General features: G+C 38.7%; 1 protein-coding gene across 1 annotated transcript; it reads left to right on the top strand.

Moving 5' to 3' along the window:
• Positions 1 to 10525: 10525 nt before the first annotated feature.
• Positions 10526 to 24619, top strand: LOC141899691 (uncharacterized). Its single transcript, XM_074786126.1, has 8 exons — positions 10526 to 10969; positions 19591 to 19719; positions 20180 to 20277; positions 20554 to 20615; positions 20814 to 21885; positions 22019 to 22074; positions 22442 to 22577; positions 23672 to 24619. Exons 1-8 carry the CDS (start codon positions 10908 to 10910, stop codon positions 23839 to 23841), a joined length of 1785 nt encoding a protein of 594 aa, XP_074642227.1. The 5' UTR covers positions 10526 to 10907; the 3' UTR covers positions 23842 to 24619.
• The last annotated feature ends 621 nt before the right edge of the window (positions 24620 to 25240 follow it).

The raw sequence follows: 25240 nt of genomic DNA, 5'->3' as shown, positions 1-25240 counted from the left end.
ACAATTAGAATTTACTTTAACCACCGCCATATCGAAGCAAATTACCATCATCAGGCAGGTAACATGTAGAAAACGGGGTATGGACAAATTCAAGTTCTGAATTTTCTCGTTTGATGGCGCTAGTCAGAACCGGAAATTGGAACCTAAATCCGCCATGTTTAAGGGAAAAGTTGCACAGTCGTGACTGAGTTCAAAATATTGAGTCAACAGTTAGGTTGGCTACAATTCAACCATCGGTGTATTTTGAAAGTGGTACCGTGGCGTATACGTACTGAGAATATAACATTCATCCGGTAATATTTCCATTACTCCAGTTGAAATAATGGAAATATTAATTTCGGATTATCTACTGGGATGATAATCGAACATTCCCGTGACATCCATTATGTATTACCATTAGTGTCTCTAGGGAGACGAAAGAGTTTCATCGATGATTAGAAAACGTTTACCTTGTTGCATAGCGACTGTTCACTTTGAAAAATAGAAAAAAAATGGGAAGAACAAAAATGAGCATTGGTTCCCATAAACAAGTGACTGCTGCTAGTAAAGTGAAAAAAAAACCGCGATAAAGATGAAAAAACTAGGAAAGATATTTTTAATCAGATTTTGAAAATGACTCATATATATTAGTCGAAACGTCAGATCTCCTACGTTTTCCGTCTTATCGTGGGTTTTTCACTATAGAAATGAGCATTTTGTACATTTTATCTCATTTGAATTAATTCGAATCCGGCAATGCGACTAATACAGTTGAATGAGAGAGAAAATCCTCCATTTTGTGAAATTTCTTGGATTTGAACATTGTTACCATGCCTACGCCACCCTGATTTAGTTGTTGAGACCCCACAAGAAAAATAACTTCATTTTGTAGGCATGGTGACAATGTAAAAATTCAAGAAATTTCACAAAATGGAGGATTTTCTCTCTCATTCAACTGGACTTAAGGAGTCTTTTTGCCAATCCATCTAATTGGTACAGAACTGGAATAATATCGGATATTCAGTTGTTGTCCGCGATTTTTGGCATTCTGTTAAGACATAAATGAGGTATGTGCCCCAAAAAGTAAGCAAAATATCCCAGAAAAACAGGTCTCATCAATTAATAAATAGACATTAGATGATGAGCTATATATATTTCTATGTGAACGGTCAACATGGATCGAATTTTAACAAGAAACAATGTTCATTTCTTTTTCCGTTTTCGCCATCTGGCGATTGAGGCGAAGATCTCCGCAAAGTGAAGTCTGACGAAACGAACAACAACACCTTGTGCTGTTTTAGTGTAATTTCCGAAAGTTTATGGCGATTATCCTATTGCAGCGAAATGATTCTCGACACGTAATGGGCGATAGTGCCGTCCGCTGAAATTATGGGGTTTTCAGCGAGAGCCTCCATACGCTGTTGTTTCATCAATCAGTCGATCCTGACAGTAAATCGGAAGCAAAAGACCGGAGTTTCTCACAGATCGTTTCGCGGCAGCTATAATTAGTTGCTCGTTATGGGCGGCAGAATCGAAAAAGTGGCCTTTGTAAATTAACGAGTTTGTCCCAGAGACAATCAAAATCTGTATTCATTACCGAAATGTGACGGTGAATCTAATTTCGGAAGGGTATCCAGGGCAGTTAGATAACAGTAGTAAAAGCGCAACTATCAACATTTTCATGATTGCATGATTTTATTTGCGTGCTCTACGTTTTCAATCGATTTCGAATCATTTTGAAGAAATGTATAGTGTAGCACTATGCATAAAAAATCAATTGAAATGTAAATCGTGTAAACAAAATCATTCAATCGTCACGAAAATTTTGATAGTTGTGTTTTACCATCACTTGACAGCGAATTTTAAGACCGGCGACACATTTCTGTACGCATCTTTTAAACAACTTCACACTTGCTATATCTGGGATAACACGTCCAGGCCGTTTTTATATTATAAGTTGGATTACGGATTTGATGGACGTGAAATAATTGCAGATGCGAGAAAAAATTTCAAAAAAGTTCTCTGAAAAAAAAGATAGAAATTGTTTTTTGGAGGTAATTTTGGATAAAAGTATATATTATTTACTGACAACACACATAACTGATGTCGCTAATGACGCTATTTACTGAACGAACCCGACAAATATGTCCATCAGAACACCACCGCCCACTTTTTTGTTTGTGATGTCAAAAGCATGATGTAGCAGTCGAAGAAAAATATATGTTTAATAATTGTTGCTTTCATGTCTATGCTTAGAAATAAGAGGGCGGTGGGAAAAAAATACAAACGAACCTAGGATCGGAAAAGATTCGGCGGCGGATCCGTTATCCAACTAATAGGAAATACGGCCTTACGATCGTTTGCCAAGGTTCAACCCTCGAGCTTTCGGTTTGAATTATTGCCAAGCCAGAAACATGGTATAACACACAGCTATAATGATGACTGTCAAAATGGATTCGGGTGGAAATATAGTCAAACAACGGAGCATCGACCGAACAAACATAAAGTATCATTAACACTCATCACACAGGACAAAATATGACATGATCAATTTCGTTTTTGCTCGCTAGTTACTTGATAATGAATACTTAATAATTTTGTTGGGTCATATCTCAATCAGTTATTGCGTCGGTTCCCAGGCATTTTCAATGATTATTTCATGATTTTGCCGCAGACGAAATTTCCACAAGATGATAATTGATTGCTTTAAACTGACTTATTAACACGTCACCGAGCGCCTTCTTCGACAAAATTTCGCTCTCATGAAATGTCAGATATGAATATAAGGATAGTGATTTACAGGGGCGGATCTATAGGTCTGAATCGGGGAGGGATGCACCTCCAAAATCGAGCATATCGTATGATTAAAGAGGCGTCCCGAAAGAAAGCTCATCAGAAAAAGTAACTCATTTTTGAAAATACACAATGAACAAGCTTATGAATTTAGACTTTTCTTTAGGTATAGATGTATATATTTGATATTTTACCGCGAAATTTCAAGGCAACTTGACACCACCCATTTGGTTTTGCCCCTGATTAACTGGTATGATATATATGAAAACGTTTTTAAAAGTGTGAATCGCGATGACGCCATTTCGCATTATAAAGTATCATCTCGAATGTAGACGTTCGTTGTCATGGATATGTATCCGCTAAGTCGTAGTTGCATTTATCACAAACAACTCCCGAGAATAGACAAGAATGGTTCGAGTTCCGAAAGAAGAATTCTCTTCAGATGCACGATAGCTAAGCCATTGAAGATAAGGTAAGCACGGCCATTATTGAGTGGATTTGACATTTTTCTTAACGTGAACATTTATACTCGAAGAAAACGGAGTGACACTTTCCTATGTTAAATAGATGGCATGTATTGTTGTAGAAATACGTCAGATATCTGGATCTACTATCATAACTCGTTATAGGGATTTTCGTTGTTTATCATTTCTATCGCCTTATAGCAGTCTTCATTCACAGGCTTTTACCAAAAAAATAAAAAATCGTTACTCGTTCGTTTGAGTTCAACACATAATATGCATAATGTTAAGGTGTTCAAGCAGGGAAATATAGGCGGAAAATTGCAAAGCAAAGTAAATACTTGAAATATCACAAGAAAACATTATTTCCTGGTTCCATAATTTCTATCTTAATACGCCCCTTCCCGGAACAACGATGCACTTAAATACGAAAGAGCATCGCGGCCATATGACTTTTTTTCTAACCCAAAATTTCGCATTTTAAACAACTCGATATTTCGACACCGCAATTGTATGACTGTGAACAGCTTAATTTTGTACGCTGTCTTCGAAAAATTGTATACTTTCAGGAGCAATAAATTCAAATCCGAATCTGAATGAGCGACGATTGTCTTTAGCATGGGTTGCGCACCTAGTAAACGCCAGGTAAACGTCACGCAGACTAGTATGACGCAAATTTCCAAGAAACCTAAGAAGAGAAGAGACACTTGGATAGAGGGAGATTCGGTTAGTGATTCTTGTGTGCGGACGAGTACAACATTACTGGAAAGCGGTACGACGCATAGCAGCGTGAAAAAAGACGGGGAAACTGGCGAAATTAACACGTAATATCGTGGTTTCACTCAAGATTTAGTGCCATCGTGTGTATCGTTTAACGTAATAGCAAATACACAATTTGTGATCAAGAAATGAACCATCCTGACACGAATCTTCAAGTATTAAGTTTCAGATATAAGTTTCAGATCAAGCGAGGAAATCGTACGAACACACCGCAGCAATATGTATAAAACATGACACTTCAGTATGATATTATTCGATCTAAATCATTTGTTCCAAGCCCATTCGGATGAATATCAAAAGTATATCTAGCAGAAGTTTTACACCGGTTAATTGTCTAATTCTTCCTCAAAACGAACCGAATAATACGGAAATTTAGAAAAGACTCGTACGTACAATGCGGATTCTCAATGGATACGTATTTGAAAAGCATAACAGAAAGTAGATTACCGAATTCTGTGAATTCTAACTAGGCATCCACATCAGACTTCGCTCATGGGACTTTTGGGACCGTAAAAAATGTGTCCGACTTGAGTGATATCCGAGTGGATGTTAATGTATTTCATGTATATAGTGTCACAAACAGTATTTCAAAAAACATCCGAGTTCAACGGTTATCAGAGTTGATCCGATTTTGGTGGGTTCTAGTCATCTGTATTACCACAAGATATCTGTTAAACGTGTTAATTGCTTTCCGTTACGTTGTAATTCCGCAATATAGACTGTACCCGGCATCTGGGTGTGGTACCGTGTTAATCATGATGATCGGTCTCGTCGTCATTATACATTATGGTATCAACGCGTAAAAGAGAAGACTCCACTCGCGGCATTGAACTACACGGAATTTCCAGAATACTCGCCGTAATATGGTGGCTGATTCGGGCCACTTGAAAAAAATGCTACATCCATAAGCTTGTTTAATGCTGCGTTGAAACCTATTTTTAGTTTTTTAACGCTACGTTAAAACCAACTTTTCGTTTTAACATGGTCTTTTTCCGCTTAACGCGATCTCTTTCGTTGGTTTAACGCCACTTTATAATAGTTGTTTTTAACGACAGAAGAGTTGGTTTTAGCGCGGCGTTAAAATGAAAATTGTAGATTCTGTTTTTGAATTGGAGGCGATCGAATATTCTTTCTAAATATGGCCGTTAATCAGCCACCATTGCCGTAACGATCACCAGTCTGTTCTAGACTCGAAGGAGGGCTATGAGGATGTCTAATCAACACACTGTTTGTTTCAAAATACGGATGTGAAGCGCGTCGTATGCGTCTCCGGATTTGTTGTGTTCCCTATACCCTGCCGAAACAAATACAATGAAGAAGATGATTTAATTTAGGAAAATATTCGTAAATGCCAGTAATCGTTGAACCAAATCGTTTTCTGCTGCGTACTGGCATTCCAACTGATGATGATGGTGATGTCTGCTTCGCAACCGATACCTTGGGCATACTCTTATGACCTCTAAGTCTCCATCCGAAATCTCCGGTTGGCTCCACGCAAAATCCTAATCACACCACCTCGACAGAAAAGAGGTTTCAGTCTCTCCGAAAAGGTCACAGGGCCAATAATAGAGTGCGATTGGAGACAAACGGATTCTCCGATCTGATAAAAGAGTACCCCTTGTGGTTTAATAATTAATTTCATAGTCATTTTAATAGTCAGGCAGTAACGATAAAAACGTCATTGGTGAATTTCCCACTCTCATATTGATAAGTGTTATGCGTATACGATGATTAGAAATAGGACTGAAATATCATCTATGTTGATAATCGATGCGAGCAACTTCCTGTTCCATTATACATTTCAAACCTACTCCTCTTCGTCTGATAGAAATTCGAATCGCTTCGCCTAAAGAAAAACACAATATTCCACTTGTTGGTATTTTCCATAGTTTGTAAGTGGAATAATCAACTGAGGCGCGTGTTGTTTCGTCGAAACAAAGCATGCGGTTTGGATTTAATCGCGTCGGCGTTCATTTTATTTATCGCGTAAGACCCAAGACCCAATTCCACAGTTGTGAGTTAGAGTTAACTCTGAGTTAAAATTAGTTCATTTTCAATGTTTTTCTTAACTCAGAACTGTGGAACTGGACCCAAGTGTCTAAATGTCTTATATGCTGAATTAAATGATAAAAATATTTATGTTTTAACATTTTAGTTTTCTTTTTAATCCGAGGCAATCCTATAATTGCTTATAAGTTTCTATCATTCTTACAAACAATTTTGTACATGGACGCTACACAAAATCCCGAGTATTCAGTGTTCAGACCCATTCCAGGTTACAATGTCTTGACTCAGAATGTTGGTACGGTATTCCGAAATGAATCGGGAATTTTTGACACGTTTGTTGTATAATGTAGAATTTGTAACAGCTACACGACGTCGGCAATTATTGTGCGGTACAATATAATGCCGATTAAAAGAAAACTTCGTCGAGTTTCTTCTTCATATTCTCTCCATAAAAAAGAAAATGAACACACATTTTGTTTAGTTTAACGTCGCGTAATTCAGTAGTATTATTGTTTGCGTAAACGGTCTTCTTTGAAAACAAACTGTTGCGATGAATACGGGTGCAGACCGATCAGATAACGCTTAGAATGTTGACTTCATTTCTACTCAATTATCCATCAACTTTTTGAGTTTTTCCTAACGCATTTCTTAAACAAACACTGCACAGTGGAAAGAATTAATTTGAGGCGATTATGATATAGTTACGTTTGAGCATATTGTGTGGAGGAGGTCGGGTGGTTCTTGTTCGTAAGCACCACCGTCGGAACAAGAATTACCAATACGGGATTGTTCGGGTTTTTAATCGGGAGCTTTTTACCTTACAACGGAAACAAGTGGCACATATTTTCCAGGAGTATGTTTACATGCAAAACAAGGGCTCTTCAAACACATTTCAGGATGCATTTTTGAAAACGGCATTTTTCAAAGATGGCAATGGATATCGGAAGCATTTTTGAAATATCAACGATTTTATCGATTGTTCTTTTTTCGACAAAAGTTTCAGCAACGAATCACATGAACATTCACAGTAGGCCTACTTATTATACGTCACCAACGCCATTAGGGTAAGTAAGTATGATTTCTATTTCGCTTTCTAAAAACAGTTGAAGACAATTTAAAGAATTGAAAAACAATTCCATACAAGTTTAAGGAAAGTTGGCTTTCACCACAAACGACCATGGACTTTTTCCTGGAAGAAAATAATATCGAATTACAATATCACTGACTGTGTCCTATTTCCGTTCGACAAGTTACATTGGTTATCATTATCATCATTGTTATCATTATCAATAACGTAAATAATTTAGCGAGTAAATATATTCTAGAGTATAACGGATTAAGTTTTCTTACGGCACGTGAAAAATGATATTCAATATATTTTCATTTCGGAGTGGTGATAGGCAGCTAACAACTCAAACGATGAGGTATTCCCGTGCCTGAGATGTTTCATCCATTCATTCGTTAAAACCTATAAAAACAAATGAAAATGCCTACGACGTTTTTTTTCACGCCCGAGGCGTACCACTTTTATAACTTGCATGGGTGTACTCAAAGTATCACATGTACGTAGATACCAGCGAATAACCAAAGTTTATAAGTAAATATATAAACAGAAAACATAAAACAGAAGAAATAAAAGACAATTGTCTAAATAAAACATCAAAAACACCGGTATGAGCCTAAACAGATATAGCAAGGCAACCTAAACACCCACTCTTGTTCTAGTAATGGACCAGGCAGAAGCCTTTCTTGGAATAATAATACTGGAAGACGAACCATGTTTAACTACCATTAGTCAATTTAAGATTACTCCTTATTTCGGGACGAGCGAAATATAAGACAGAAGAATAATGTGAAGAAAAGAACCCGTCCAAGACTTATTGCGTGAATTTACTCTAGATTGGCTGTAGTGTGAAAACCGGCTCAATTTAACAATGGGCTCTCAAGCGATTCGTTTTAGAGGCAATTATTTAACTCTAGATCTTGACTGACCCGGAGCCAGTTGCTCAAAAGTTGGTTGAAGATCCTCTGGTTTAACTCTAACCAACTTTTGAGCAATTGGCGGTAAGCGGTTCTTCCTCGATGGTAAAGGTTAGGATATAGGGTTCAACTCATAGAGTTTGCCATTTGTCTATGCCAATAAAAAACGAGTAATAGGTCTTATGGCAATAACAACACATTGTAGGCCTACCTAAAAAGGCCGAGCCGGTGTCTTTCTCTTTTACAATATACACCTGGAATTACTCTCATACATCGTATGATTTCATTTATTATCGTATGTATAAACGCAGTGAACCTCTGGAAAAACTCGAACCCGAACATGCGCCATACATGTGTTTAATAATTAGAAATAACCCACGCTAGAATTTTCTTACGTAGACTACGTTCTTTTCATATGATTTCTATTTGAGTTCCTCATTATCTCGTGAGCCAAAAACGGCGAAATACTGTTGCGAAAAGCCATTAACCAGGAAGTTTTAGTGGGTTATCTCTCGCTCATAGCATGTAACTATCTTTTTCAAAACTTACTGACGAAGTTGCATGATTTCACGTGTAGGTGGCAGACCATACTTCAACGCGTTGCAATATCTAGGCATAGTTTTCGAAGGTGGCTATTCGAAAATACATGAGAATCGTGATGTTCTGATTGTCCATAGTTCAATGAAATCTTATTTTGTTCCATTATTCATATGAAATCGCCAGAATAATTTGGACATAATATCGAGTCGGTACGTCTAGGCATATCGTCGGTGCTGTTATCATCACCTTCGTAGACCGTTAACACAGCCGTGGTACCAGTCCCATGCTTGTAGATTTCATTTAGAATCTCTAGGGGTCCAAGCATATTTTTTTCAACACCTTACGAAAACCCAGCGTACGTCATTCATTATCACGAAGTGACACCTGAACTTTACACGTACGAATTACCGTGGGCTCTAAAACGAGGTAGTTAAGAGTACATGGTTATTATCTTAACTATAAACGAACTGTGTGGCGACTGCTAATAACTGTTTGCATTGAGCGGTAAACATTTTAAAACCTCCATATGCATTAGTTTCAACGTAACATAAATTCTGTCAGTAACAATCGAGACATCCAATAAGCCTTTTTAACAGTTTCCAGGCACCATGTTTTTGGTACCCGCTGGGTCCGGAATTGTTGAATTTTTTCTCCATATTATCTCGATTTTTTTTTCATTTAATACCTCATAATTCTGACGGATTCAAAATTTCGAAATTTTCCGGATCAATAGCAAATTGAAATGTATGAGTAGTTTTTCTTTGCTTTTTACAATCAAACCTATTCATATTTTCAATGATTTTTTGTGTTTTCAAGTAATAGTGAGTCAAACTTCAAAGTCAAAACACGTTTTCTTGAGTCTCATGCTAGGATCTTTGTATCAGGAACTTTCAAAATTTCACCGGTGCCTATACTTTGTTAAAAATCAAATTTTCCAATAGTTATGAAAATAAGGGCACCTATGTATCTGAAAAAAGTAAATAAAGATATATGTTCTCTAGGATACGCATAAGACTCGATAACCAGAATTTGAAAATACAATAAACAAAAAGCTAACAGCAAATTATTTATTCAAATTGAGGACAGGCAAAATCTTTTTCTAAAATCTGTCGCATTCTGATCGTTTTTAGGCCGTGGAATGCAGTAGATCGATATCATTGCCGATAAAAGACCTACCTGACCGTTCGTAAAATCTGACATTAAATGAGAGGTCGACGAGTACGAAAAATGAACTAGATTTTGAAATAGTTTACGGGAGTATTTTATTTTTCGTTGAACTTGTTACCCGAACTCGGTCAAGTGTGACAGCGATTAAATGATGTCTATAAAAAAGTCTAGCAACTCCTTATGAACAGATTAGACGCGGATGAACACTGAAGATGTTTGATCATTCGTGTATCATGTGTTGTTGACTTAGTTGTTATTTTACATTTCATCGACGTAAGCTATACGCGCGTTCTAACGTAACAACGAGTCGATATTCTGTAGATAAATGATACGAACTAAAAAAAGTGAAAAATCTTAAAAATCTACATTCCGGATGCCATACGGTTTAGATACTGCCTTATTATGCCCTTTCTTCGAAACTATTAGATATAGGAATAGATAAAGTTCCGTGAATAAAAGTAATTTTCAGTTTGTAAAAGTCAATTGCACATGCTAGCCTAGATCAAGAAATACTCGGTTGGATTTTCGTCGAAATATTTTTGGTCTTAGACGTACAGTGTTAAGAAATATTGTCAAACTGGTAACGGCTTGTGTAAATCGTAAAATTCGGGTTTTAATTGTTTTTTCTAAGAACGGTTGCCAAGATGGAGGTGTAATAGGTATAACGCGCTTCGATTCTGTGGAATAGGGACAAGAATGTTAATTCGTCTGCGAGCTGTCGGTGGCGGTGCGTCATTTAACGAAACAATTTTTTTCACAATCACTACGCTCGGCGAAAGGAGTAACAACTCTGGAAGTGAATGCATAACGTTTTTACTACTGTTGTCGTTTGAACCTAAACATTTTTGCTGTGCGGCTGTGCCCGGCCGATCAAATCTGCTATACCGATTCAAACAAAAAGCATCGAGGCTTCTATTCAGATACTCTGAATGACACATAATATCGCAAACATCTGCTCCTATCTCCCGATGTGTATCAGATTGTAGATTATGTGCCGAGGATTTGAAATTCCAGGAAAGTGGTCGAAAATGGTGCAAGAATCACGCGCGGATTCTATAACAACTGCATGACTGCAGCGTACGCGTGCGTTGTCTATTTAAGATGACCTACATTTAGTAGAAAAAGTTAGCCGGAACTATAATATTCTCATTCACGTTACAAATCCCTGCGATTCATTGGAGGTCCAGGAGATTTTTTGTCATGGTCGACGGATCTCAGTGGAATCTAAAGATGTACTCAACCGCTGTTATATTTCTATACTTGTAAGTAGACAATTTCATGACTGCTGTATTGTTTAATATTCTTTAGGTAGGTTTGATATTCCTCTATTTTTATTATCTGAGAAAAGCATTGTTCCCCAGAAAAAAATCTCTAAGTCTAGATTTCACAAAAACCAGATATTTCAATTCAGTTGATACGTTTGTAATCATTTTTTTACGAAAACAAGTTTTTCCTTTGTGTTTATATAATCTAAACTATCTTTGTAAACAGGATCTTAAACATATACAAAATGTATATACATTATACATGTTCCGCGGAGAAGGGTTTACCTACGATTAATTCTTTTCGTATCTAGAAAATCTTATGTTTACAACCACTTTCGAAAAGAGGATGTTCCCGGAATCCCCCAGGAGTATGGGTCAAACATTAATTGCCATCATAATAACGAGGACGTTCACTGCCAAGTTGATTACGTTAAATTTCCAGATCGAAAAAACTTTCAAGATATCTCGGCAACTTTCTAGCGAAGCAAAAATAGTTTCTTTGTTGCGAATGACAAACACAGTCGGGTTCCATTGTTGTGCTGTACGCTAATACCTCTCGGTGCGGCTTGACCCGCCGTATTTGCTTTTGTAGAAGTGCATAGTTTTTCAACATTCCCGCATTCCAGTCTATATCGTCTAAAACGATCGGACGAAAAAGGAACAGCCTTCGATCACGCCGCACAAAATGCGGTCGAAAGTATCATAAATTAAAATCAACTTGGGAACAATCGTCGAGCGACATTTGGAATAGCTCTTCGCCGTGTGTCGAGACGTTCAACTTGCGTTTCGTTCAGTAACCCACGTGAAAGATGATCTCCGCCGGCCTTTTTCTTCGCCGCAAATCAAACACTGTATATAATCCGACTTGACATTTCCATTCGGCTTTTCTATTATTTACATTCCAGATGAATTCACGGGTGACTTTTTAATAGCAATTTCAAAGAGCCTCGCCAAAAGTGTCGTTTCTATTCAAAGACTGTTTGTTCTGGGTTCGCTAAATTCGGTGACACTTTGACACATTTGAAGACATGCGACGAAAACTTCGAGTCCGGTTTTTAAAACATTTGATAAAACGTTGTAAGCCGATCATGACATAGTTTTTAACGAAGGAAAGGAATTTTTTCTTTGAAAGAGTTTCACCTGAAAATTGCGTGAATTAAGAGCGCAAATACTACCTGTTCTGGTGCTGCGAATTGAAATTCATACATGATCACACCGTTTCGTGAATCCAAAAAACACCTTTTCAGTTGTAAGGTTAAAACCCCTCTAGAAATTAGCGCAAGTCACCTTATTTTGACAGACTTGAACGATCAATTTCGTAACAACAATAAGTTAACTTGTTATGATGTTATTGCATTCAAATCGAATTGAATATAAAAGCGTTCACTTATCTGAACGCGAATCTAATATCATTTTTTCTTCATTTTTTTCCTCATTTCTCGGTAGTAACCAACGCGCTTTTGTTAAATAGTAATCGTTGAATATATATGAAAATATATATTTATAGCGACATAGATGTAGATAAGACTCAAGTTTTTAAAAAGTCTTCTCACATGAATTAAACTATTTCACGATGAGATTATAACATGCACCTGAACAGCGTAAGGTTTGCCTTGATTCATATGAAAATGATTAAAACACATTCAATATAATCGTATTTGTGATGTAAGGTGACAATCAGTTTTCACATATGCACACATATGCGCTGATTTGAATATATATGTATGGTGTTGTATTAGAAATTTTTATCTGCGTCTTTTTAAACAAAAATTATATTCCTGTTTCCTGTACATAGTGCGTTACGGTAAAGATATAAACACAGGTTATTGCTAATAAACTGGTGTGTACACGCGACTTGCCTATACGAGCAAAAAAGTACCATTTGCCGAATTAGATCTGCGCAATTATCCGGCGCATTACGCAAATGAACAAAGGCTTTGGCTGAATTACGACGTGTCATCGGCTCGGCAATTACAGACAAAATCGCTTTAAAATTCGTATCTACATAATTATAGATAAAAAATATATCCAAGGTGGCAAATGATGGCCAATTGAGTATTCGACCCAATTAAAAAGAACATCAAGGGCTGTATGCAATATGGCGCAGTGAACGTGACTCATCCATTATCGAATATCGTTTCGTAGTATTTGAGATTTTTGCTCGTCTATATATCTTTGCCACGTTTAGCTCCAGATCCACACGCAGAACGTAAAACTTACTCCTACACCCCTGTAAACTGTTCATGTTTCCAAGTCAGCCGCAGACTGTCCGATATATTATCGGCATTTACTTATCTTTGTCATCATCAATTTCAATACCGATATATCTTTCAGCGTCATTTCCTCCGAAACATCGACGCACATGACAGCGGTTGCCGAAAATTCCACTCCCACTCGCTTATCTTACGGAATGCCGGTGACTGAGTGACATTTTTTGTTTCTTCTGAGAGTTTTTGTGGTCTGAGATTTCCGCTTGCGAAAACTTTCACATATGGATCGTATCACGTCGTGATAACCTTGCCGACGTAACTTGTGGGAACTTAAACATCTCCGCGTGGACGGGGGTATATTGGTAATTGATTAGGGATTTATTCTACGTGGTTGGGTTAATTACGGAAACGTAATGTCAATGGCCGACTTTTCGCAGTAAGATTAATTTTCAATTTAGCCAAATGATTTTTCACTCTACGCAGGGAATGTTTTTTCGATTATAAGTACATTTATACCGTACTTTAACCTGTCCTGGCATAAGTACACTTCGTCACGCGTTGAGCACTCTTTTGATAGTTGTTGACAAATTCAGGTGTAGGAGCAGATACAAGGGGAGGGTGCAGGGGGTGCACACCCCCGAAAATGTCCAAGTTACCCGGAAGTTTTACGGGAATACATTAAACCGATACCCAAAAAAGTTTAAAGCTTGTTCTTGCGAAAATGATTATTTTTCACCAATGGTTTTTTCGGGTGCTCTTTATGATATTCCAAATTCTAGGGGTGCACCAAACTCTGAATCAGACCCTAGACCCACCCCTGGTATAATACATCACGCGCATGCGTGTGTCAAAAACCTAGTCTTGCCGTTTTTACGACAAACGCGGTATTAAACCAGTACATAAAGCAAAAGTGAAATAACGAGCGCATCTCCAGGCTTACATATCACGGGACTAGAATAGTACCTAGCAGGTAAACAGTACAGATATACCAAAAATGATAAGTAAACCCTCATATGATAAGAAAACACGCACCAATCCCTATGTGCATGTTTTCTGAACTGCCTGCGGTTGCGGTTATTGGCGGATGTTATTTTATTACAAGTGATGTGTAGTAGAAGAAGACATATTACGGCATTATGTTCGCATCTCCCGGTTTAACTCTCCCATATTTCATAACCTTTCTTTGTCTTACAAAAAGCATAACTTTGAATATACTTTGTGCTTTAAATGCAGTTCTTAACGAAATCATTCCTAATATTGTAGATCTTTTAAACCCACCGATAGTTTAAACCTAATCGTTGGCTAGTTTATGCAAATGTGACGATCAGATTCTGTTCATATACGATTCAGGAGAATTACGATGTTTCAGGTTTTAGCGTAGTCTGATGGAGTCGTTATTGTAGAATGTCGAAATCCGTTTGAAGGATTAGTTTGACACTCCCACCTCTCTGGTTTGACAAACAATATGAACTCATGGTTTGCATCCAGCTTGATACACGATTTCCATTCGTGCATAACCGGCAGCGACCACGTGAAAAGAACGCATCTATACACTGTGTCCATTCGCCGGCGTAAAGCAAACATTTGTCCAGTTTGGTAAGAAAGAGGATTTTTCGGCGCACGAATTGGGTGTTTTGATGTATTGAAGCGTTTTGTTGCAGGGCGAGTCTGAGCGGTGAACAGTGTCTTCTTGACTCGGAGTTTGATATATATATATATATATAGATCTCGTCTGCCGATATCTCAAGCAATCTCATTTTCAGCAGATCTCCTAAATGGTTTCCTGTATATACGAAAGGTCGCAATAATAAAGCTTATTGGGGTTCTATTTATCTTGGGTAGATTTCTATCGATGAGGTTTTTTTATGTTCCCGCCAAAGGCCAGGAACGAAGGCGCCATATAAACTGTATTGTTACCGAGTACAACGAAGACAAATCATTAGATAACGCTTTTACCCACGCACGGATGAATACGTATAGAACATCGTCGACAACAGCAAAATATCAACCGAGAAATTAAGCTTCTTTTTTCGATTTAAGACTAAACGGCGAGTTTTATCTTGGAATACGATGCTGCAAACTAGCGGCAGATATCGAAGCTATGACTATACAGTTAATTGATAATTGTAGACTAACTTGAGAATCGTATTAACAGCCATCTCAGTTTTCATCTATATGCATAATATGGCACTATCATTCGGTTTAGACATGGAAAGCCATGATCAGGAACATTTTCGTTTGAATCGAACATTTACGTTTTTGAGCTTTAAACGTCGGCAGCGATAGTTTACAGATCTTTTTACCTCACAACTTTTTCATTTTTTGGCTGAATTTATTGTGGGATTTCTCTCGTTATTCATCTTACACGGATATTGTGTATCTTCTCGTCTCATAAACGAATACACATTGATAATTGAGATTCCATGCAGATGATTGAATGGAAAATAATATCACAATTGATGAAGAAATGTTTGTAATATTCACATTTCGACATGCATTCCGAAGCTGAATGCGCTGAGACGTAAAAATGATTCGAGTCTCACCCGGCACAAAAGCTTTCGGGTAAGACCCGGGTCATCTATTACCCGAGATATTTGTTTCGGATCAATTTTGCCCAGGACATTATTTATAGCTCTCGTATTCTAACGGTTGATGGACAATGATTCACTGAAGAAATCCCATAATGATCTTTTGAAAAATGGCTCTCAGAAATACGACCGAAACTTTCCATCTTGTGGGTCGATTGTCATGTCAGAATGTATAAATTGTATTGCCATCCATTGAGCTGTATCCATTGAGCTGTATGTTTTTCATTTCATTCATGTATGTGAAATATGTATTTACATATTCTGTATTCACATTCCGTCAGTTCGATAATGCCCTCCTTCTGAATTATTTTTTGCAGTTAAGTTCATTGACTTCGTTTTTTTTCCTGTTCGAAACCTCATATTTCCAAAACACATGCCATGTGGTACACTATTAATGAATGGTCGAAATTCCTCGATTCAGTATAGTATACGGAGGCGCCCGGTGTTCCTGAATCGAGATATCGTACTTGAGTTGAATGTAGGAAAAGATTCCCAGGAAAAGATGTCCCAATTCGTAAGTTGAGAAAAAATGTCCCAGTCTTTACTAACTTAGTATTTAAGTTAAGTTACACCTAAGTATAATTCAGACAGACAAACGCCACATGTCTAGAACGAAGGATGAGTGGATGGGCCGTTTGTTTTAAGGCTGACTTATATCGACCTGCGACGCCTACCGACGCAACTGAACGCAACCGCAATCGAAGCACAGCTTAAAATGTGGACCGCTCCGATTTCCAGCAATTGAGCCCGACAAGCGGGATATGAGATCTAGCCAGTTGCTTCCCCGCTTATTTCAGTTACGATCGATGACAACTGAATGTCTACGGATAGTAGAGTCCACGGTTAAAAGCCAAATTATGCACATTAATTGTGACAAATCTTGCCGTGACATTTATGTGGAAAACTTCGCAGATTCATGAGTTCAAAGTGATCAAAGTTTTGTTGATTTAATTTTTCATTGTGTTGAAATGATTGTTTGTTTTTTTTTCTTGTTAACACCACAAATTGTAAATAATTTAGTATTTTCAATGAGTTATTTGTTATCTACGCAAATAATTGATCATGTATGTAATTTAAATAGAATAATGATATTGTATATGGGGAATCTGTTCCTACTTCCTATTTCCTACTTTCCTGAGACCGTTTTTCAGTGACAATTCTCCCGAGGCGGCATTATTTTCGTATATCACTTAAATAGACTAGTTGTGAAAATAAATCTAAGATTTGTTCCCATCGAAAGTTAGGTTTCATTCAAGTGCGAGAAATCCGTTCATTGAGCATTCACATAGTAGATGCTCTGTTCGTTTATGTTTTGGTAACTGGAGGCTTATCTAGTTTGAAATGCCCTGTGTTGATATTGTTTTTATGAAACGATATTTTCTCTTCACCTCTCGCCGGCTATAAACACGCTCCCCGGGGACCTGAGATCGAAAACAAGCGTAAAATGTACTAATCTAGTAATCATCAGAGTCGGGGTGATAATATTTTGCCGCGCATATTTCACCTGATCATATCAACAGCTTTTGTTTAGTTTGGGTGATAACTTCTGTAAGTCAGTATACCATCTCCTGCACGTATGATAATCAGATAAAATCGTTTTGAAATTTCTGTCCGCTTAAGAAAATTTGTCAATTGTTTTTCCATTTTGCTATATGAAACGCGGAGACACGTCAGTGTGGAGTGGCGGATGATGAACCGAATTACCAGGCGCTAATAAGCAAGGACTTTATACCGCATTTAACTTGTTTCCTGTCCCTTCACCTAGTGATATATGTAGATAACTGAAATGGGGTTGATTTGCTAACAAATATTGGATATGCATGTATGACAGTTTGAAATAATCTTTTAAAAAGACTTCCCATTAGCTTGATACATTATGTAAACAATTAGCAGTCTGCATAGTTCAATACGAATACAATTTCCGTTTACCTTTCGACTGAACCTTTGTTGGTCGTCTGCAAGAAACGTTGTGCCGTAGTGTTGATGTTTGAATTATCAACAATTGCATTGACGGGCAACCAGTCAAACCAGTCTAGCCCCAGCATTGATGACGTAGGGCACATCCACTCGAAATTCACCATTTAAAAGAAATGAATATTCAGTAAATAGAACATGAGAGTTATAAAAGATATTTAATTACAAAATTAACGCCAAAACGGACGCCAATTGTAGGTCTAATTGTTATATTTTAAACGCATGTTCAAACTATTAACCATAACAGACACAGCAGCTATAGAAATGAACTGATTAAAATGTTATTGCGATTTACAAAATGACCCGGCCGATTAGGAGTTACAAGGTTTAATTTTATAAGCCTAAATTATCAAAAAGAATTGAAGACAGGAACCTGGATAGAGACTTAAAGGCTGATACATCCACATGGATATCCAGGCACCTTATGATCGACGATGAAAATGATGTATGCCAATTATTACGTTACTCCATGGACGTATAAACTAGGCAACGCGACGCCTACCGACGCCTACCGACTCGTCGCAAGCCGTATCCGGCTAGTTGCCCATGTTCTACTCCGGCCTACGGTAGGCGGACAGTTGCTTTCGATCGCAGTCGACATAAGCTCATCTGCGACGCGACGGAACTGAGCGCAGGGGTTCCAGCCAATGAGATACCGCATATACATAGTACAAATTATCACCGCTAGTTAGCGTCATTCGTAATTAGTCGGCGTTCGTCGCTTAGATTTCATCATAAACTTTCAAATTCAAGTAGTTCAAAACGTAAACCAAACCTTCAGCACGGCAGAGGAGTGGACCGAAGATCTAGGAACGAAATTGGTTGAATTATGGTGTGAGCGGCCATCTTTATAGATGTCGCGAGCACGTTGTATTCAAAACAGAATCAGAAAGATCACAGTCTTAAAGAAATAGCTTTTCTAATAGAGGTATATTTCCTAATAATTCAAATTTATTCTCAAAATGCTTATCACGTGACCATTTGAGCCGTTGCAGTTGCCAGCAATCGCAACCGACATAAGCAGGGAAGCAACTGGGAGGATCTCATATCCCGCTAGTCGGCCTCAGTTGCTGCGAATCGGAGCGCAGTCGACATAAGCTGGGCTGCGATCGCGGTTGCTCTCAGTTGCGTCGGTAGGAGTCGGTAGGCGTCGCGTTGCTTGTCGACATAAGCCAGCCTTAACGGTTCATCGTTGCAGTCCAGGATTTCGTCTTTGAATTGGCCATCGGCTTACATGGCTTAAAATGCGCGATGTCCATCGTCTATTTAGATGCCTCGCACGTATGATAGATGAACAGTCATCGAATAAACAGTAAAATGATTTGTTTTCCAATAGGTTTCCGACACAACTTTTAACCCAGATTCGGTAAATAAGTCAATGACAAAATAACACCACAAAACTCACCAATGTGTTTATTATGAGTGGCATACTAATCAAATTGATATCACTGACGCTTAGAGAGACATTTCCTAATTTACGCAATTCAATCAACTAAAACATGTTTTTTTTTTCGATGAAACAGCCGATAACAAAATCGTTCATCCATGTCCGTAGAAGTTTCGAACGTTTAGATATATGGGTAGATAGATAATTTCATTGTCCTTATGAATATTCTTTATTATGAAGTGGCAAGATGTTATGAGCATCCGATGTTTTAAATGAAAATAACGTTTTGAATAGAATAGAATTTGTATGAAAAATGTTTCATATAAATCAAACATTCATGGGTAATGGTTTTCTCTCCTGACAGTCGATGCCCAAAGACAAACGATCTGCATATCGCGACTGCTTCCAGTCCCTCCCCTAAACTTAAGATACACAGTTTAATGTGAATATTTCTTTCAGGAATTGGTGCGCTTATCAAGTGACCCGTACTGTATCGTGTCTGGAACAAAACGGCACCAAGCCATATATCCGACGGGTGGTGAGACGCTGCAATTTTTGGCCGTACGATAAAAACTGCGGCGGCATAAGGTAAAATCTAGTTTAGTTAGATGACTTAAGTTATGTATGCTTTTCGAAAGCCGGCTTGCATAAAGCAGTAGCGAACTTGTAGCGTATACGTGTAAATGAAACAAGAAAAATTGAATCAGATTTTGGCATTTTCTTGAAATTATGCCCGCTATCGACTATTATGCTGCGCAAGACTGGGTAAAATTAACGCTATTAATGTAACTTAGACCAATATAAGCGAAGGTTTAGAATGCAAGCTATGTGTAATACGACATGAATGAAAACTACTTCAAAAACAATCGAAATCATTTCACGAAGGCTATCTGCGTGTTTCTCAAGAGTTTTTTCGGAGACACTTGCTGTTATACTTCATGATATGAATAACGATCATAAGTTTACTTGGCTACCGTATTTGGAGTTTCGTTTGTGTCAATATTTTTTGAAAATAGATACACCACTCGGTAATTGTTCTTCGTTTCAGGGTAGTACACAGACCAACGTACCGCAAAACGTTTCGAGTCATAGTTGATAACAAATGGAAATGTTGTCCCGGATTCGACGGACCAAAATGCAATAAAGGTATGAAATCAATCTTTTTATTCGTCGTGTAGGAAGAACCTAAATGTTATCGAACGATTTGATCACTTCATCGTTCAACAGATTCAGATTAACACATTAGTTTGGAGGTTGTTCAAAAGATCTCAATGTTACTCACTCGACTACACCAGCAACCATATTCCATCTAAAATGATGCAGCTTAATATATGATGTCATGGCGTCTAATTTTAATATTCATAATACATCCCTTATTGAGGTTGGTTCTGATCAACGCTCATCTCTGGCCGTTCTTTTTAGAATGCTTCAATTGTACGACAATAGAAAATCTGACGGAAAGAATAGACGAGCTTCAGAACAAGGTACCTATCATTCAGTGAGCAAATTTGCACGAGCCTTTTGCTTTTTTCATCCCAGTTTCATAATGAGAACTGCATTCATTCGACCAACTTTCTCAGCTTGATTCTTCAAACGAAAATCTCTGCGTCGAATTAGTTTTCTTAAGCGATTCTATTTTAAGGCCATTATCGGCATCTAATTCGTGTTCCTCGATGTTTCAGGTCCAGGAAACAGGCGCATTTGCCGCGGGCTTTGTCGCGAAGCCGTGTACGTGTACAATCGGTCCAAGGGGAGAAACCGGCGCTCCAGGACTTGTTGGTGACCCAGGACCTAAGGGGAATCGTGGTCCGCCGGGACCACCTGGACCCAAAGGTGACCCTGGTCCTTCGGGGCCAGTTGGACCGATCGGTGTAGATGGTATCGATGGTACCGACGGCGTACCTGGAATTCCCGGAGAACCGGGAGCTTCAGGGGACAAAGGAGAACCTGGTCCAGTGGGACCTAAAGGGGAAACTGGTGCGATTGGTCCACCAGGTCCTCCCGGTCAACCTGGAATAAAGGAAATCATTTACAAAACAGTACCGACAGAAATGCCCACTGAGGCACCACCCAATAGATTAGAAGAATTAAAGCTAACTGGGGCTGCAGCGCAACAATTGAAATCGCTACCTTCAGTCCAAGCTATTCCAGGTCCGATTGGTCCGCCGGGTCCACCAGGACCACCAGGCCCAACAGGCATCCCCGGTATAACGGGACCAGAAGGGCCCATTGGCCCAAAAGGAAATGATGGCTTTTCTGGTCAACCAGGTACACCAGGTCCTCAAGGGCGGCCTGGACTTGATGGTTCACCGGGGCCTTCTGGTGAAAGAGGACCCATTGGACCACTGGGGCCTAAAGGGGATACAGGACCACAAGGAAAACCAGGCCCAACTGGGAAAAAAGGCGAGCCGGGAGAAGATGGATTGAAAGGTGAGCCAGGAAGTCCAGGGGAACCGGGTAAACAAGGACCAATAGGGCCTGAGGGTATTGCCGGTAAAGCCGCTGCACGCGGTTTACCAGGGCCAACTGGTCGAACTGGACCGCGTGGGTTTACGGGCAGACCGGGACGACAGGGATTGCGAGGATATCCTGGACTGCGCGGCCCCGACGGACACGATGGCCCGCCGGGGCCGACTGGAGCGACCGGAGCGGCTGGTCACCACGGAGCCCCAGGAAGACCCGGGCCGCCTGGGCCACCTGGTCCGCCTGGACCACCAGGATTACTGAGACCCAGCCGAGTACACAGACCATCAAGTAAGAAATATCTACCGAGAAATACGTAATTGTGGTACTGCATCTGCAATAAGATACGTTTTTTTCAAGGGAAACAACTATTTTTTTTTCGGTTAATGACTCGCGAGTAATTCCCTATGCAATAATATTTCAGGTGCGCAAACTGATTCGTTAAGCAATGACATAGAGGCTCTGACGATGACTGTGTCGGTATGTAGTATTTTCCTTAGCTGTATCTACGATCTAAAGAAAACTAGCAATCCAACCCCTCAACGATACATAGATATATATATAAATATATAAATCCAGCTACACAAAATATCAACGCTACCGAGGGGTCGATTTCATTTACCAGTTTTGAATTCAACCCAATCGGCAAATTGTTAAGGTGATTAGCTTTACTTCAGAGGGATAGTACTTCGAATAACGTCGCATACTCAATATAAGATCTGTATACTTCATAAGAACATATGTCTAGTTACTTGCTGTAGATTGGATTGAGAACCGAAATAACTTGCCAGCCGAAAAAATTAGCGATTAAGCTATACGATTGTTTTTCTGTATTGACTCTAAACAGGACTTGAATAAATCCGTGCGGACCGTACAGCAGAATATGGATCAGATGACGTCCCGGTTACGCGTCGAAATTTCGGATCTCAAAAGCCGAGTGAAATATTTAGAATCGATCGTATCCAAGAAAGATGAAGAAGACAGTGAGTATAGAATAATAAAAGGCCCTCCCGGAAAAAAAATCCCTAACACGCCAGTGAATTCGATAGCGGCCGATGGTGCATCGTAAAAATGCAGCAGGAGCGGCAACCATATTTCTGAAAGTACATTATCCGGAAAAATTATTTTTACAAGCCGGCAAGAATTTTTCACCTGAATATAACGTAAACGAGCTGACGCAATATATACCTATATATTACAAAGGTTCCGAAACCGAAAGATATTTGTATCCTAAACTGCGTTGTAGTTTATTAGCTAGATAACGCGATACGTGTGTCTTAAACAATAATACGCATTATAGACGTCAGTGAACTTGTTTTAGGAACTTGATTCAGGGTGCTTATGATGTAGGCGTATGGATGGGATTTCGTATTTTGTTAATCGCTATTACCTGTCCGAGGTATTTCAGTACTGATCGATGATTCTCACGAAATGAATCAAGGATCTACGATAGAAAACTATAGTCAGCACAATTTCAATAAAATATGGCGTATTTCGGTGTGGGAAAATGGTTGCGAGTGTGGGTAAATGCCAGGCCAACCTAATGTAACAATCAAAGTGAAGATCATGTTTAATGAGGCCATGGGTAGTATTTTTCGAAGCGATATTCCGAGCCTTTCCCGGTGACGAATATACGTACTACAGAATAAGTTTAATTTATTTTATTGAAATAACGATCGGGTTTTACGAAAGTAAACGCTAATTTCCATGTTAATGTTTTTCTGAAATTGGTTGGTTTGGTTTTGTTCCCAAGCATTTTAGTCTATCATTAAAACGCTTAGAAATTCCTTAACCTTCATACCGGCTGTTAGCATTGGACCCTATACCGGCTTTTCGTCGTCCAAGAATGGTGCGTACCCTTTAAGAGGTAATACAAGGACGTCACAGGTTTCTTTCTCATGCGACATGGTGGTCGATTACTGTGTCATTTACTTCTTAACTGCTTGCGTTTGACCTCGACACGCTGTGACGTCAGATTACATCTATTGTCAACCTGCTGTATTCCAACATTGTACCTCTATGTTCATTTGCTGAATACACATATGATCTGCATATCAATTGTTTCTATAAATTTCAGATTTAAGAACATCTCAGGCGTTGCGACCGGATGCTAGATCTGTCCGTTTCCAGCGGCGCCGTAGCAAACGGCACGCTACAAGCGAACATATAGCAAAAAACGCAGATAGACTAATGAAAACGAGCGATACAAACAGCTTTTTGCGCCAAGCCAGTGGTCATGGTGTATGACGATTATTCGATAGATACCGACAATTGATCTGATAGATATAAAAATACGAAACTAAACTGGCACGGTGCGATCGGAGAATTTATCTGGAACTCTCGTGGGCTTTCTCGCTGCTGTGAAAAGTATCTGTTGCTATCGAGGAAAAATTTGCAATATATCTCAGTATTCTTCATGTTGTTTGTAGATATTTTAACTGACTGTTAAAAAGTATAAAAAACGCTATGTTTTAAAGCGTGCGTATCTTCGATTTTGTAACGGGTGAAACAGCGCGCGAGAAAGTGACATAAAAAGAGGCATTTACTCATTTTAACATCATATGCTATAAATACTATCGCTGGCAATAGAGTTGTTCTTCCGTAGCGTGGGAGTAGTAAATGAAATACGAAAAACGCCGCAATATGCATGCTGCGCTTTTTCCAGGGATAAATTTATGTAAATATAGACCAACGATCGTAACAATATTCGGTCACGCAACTGCGTTGAATGGCGCTCGGGTATTTTATCGGAGGCGAGGGGAATCTCGAAAATGTATATAATCACGAGCGTTGGCACGGTGTGTGTACGACTTTTAATGACTGACAGACGAGATGAATGAAAAAGTGTAGCACGCGAGCGATAGAGATCATCGGTCGGAAGAAAATAAACCGACGTTGAAATGGATTTCCAAGTAGCCTGTGCATTTTGTGCCCGCTCTCCTCCCCCCTCTCTCTCTCTAGTACAATAAGGGTGGAAGATTTTTTTTAAATTTTTGTTTGTATAAATACTGACAAGAATATACAATATGAATAAAACTTTTGTTGAAATATTTACACGATTATTGCTTTTAACGTTTCCCCTTCAAAAATTTGATATATATATATATATATATATATATATATATATATATATATATATATATATATATATATATATATATATATATATATATATATATATATATATATATATATAATCCACCATGCGGTTCGAAACCAGAATTCTCCCATACCAGGTATACATAGGTATATCGACATAGGTATATAAGTGGTTCAAAGCTGCAGTCGCTGCCAGGGTGGATCAGGGGGATGGGTGGGTGCAGTCCAAAATAGGACACATCATATGATTGAAAGGGGCACCCCAGAAGAAAAACCAATCGCAAAACATTAACTCATTTATGGAAATAACAGGACAACTTATGAATCTAAACTTGTTCAGGTATCAGTTTAATATTTTTCATTTTCCCGTTGAATTTCAACGGGTATTAACTCGACATTTTTAGGAACCCCTCCCCTTCGATCCGCCCCCGCGCTGGTCTCGTCAATTCAGGGTTGTTGAGTTCGAATCCTGGTAGCGACAGTTTCTTGATCGACGATTCCTCTCTCCTATCAGTTACGAAAAAGAAACATCGAACTTGATAGCAAG

Source organism: Tubulanus polymorphus, chromosome 2, assembly GCF_964204645.1.
Source record: "Tubulanus polymorphus chromosome 2, tnTubPoly1.2, whole genome shotgun sequence".
NCBI classification, from domain to species: domain Eukaryota; kingdom Metazoa; phylum Nemertea; class Palaeonemertea; order Tubulaniformes; family Tubulanidae; genus Tubulanus; species Tubulanus polymorphus.
This window is presented reverse-complemented; position numbering and strand designations above follow the sequence as displayed.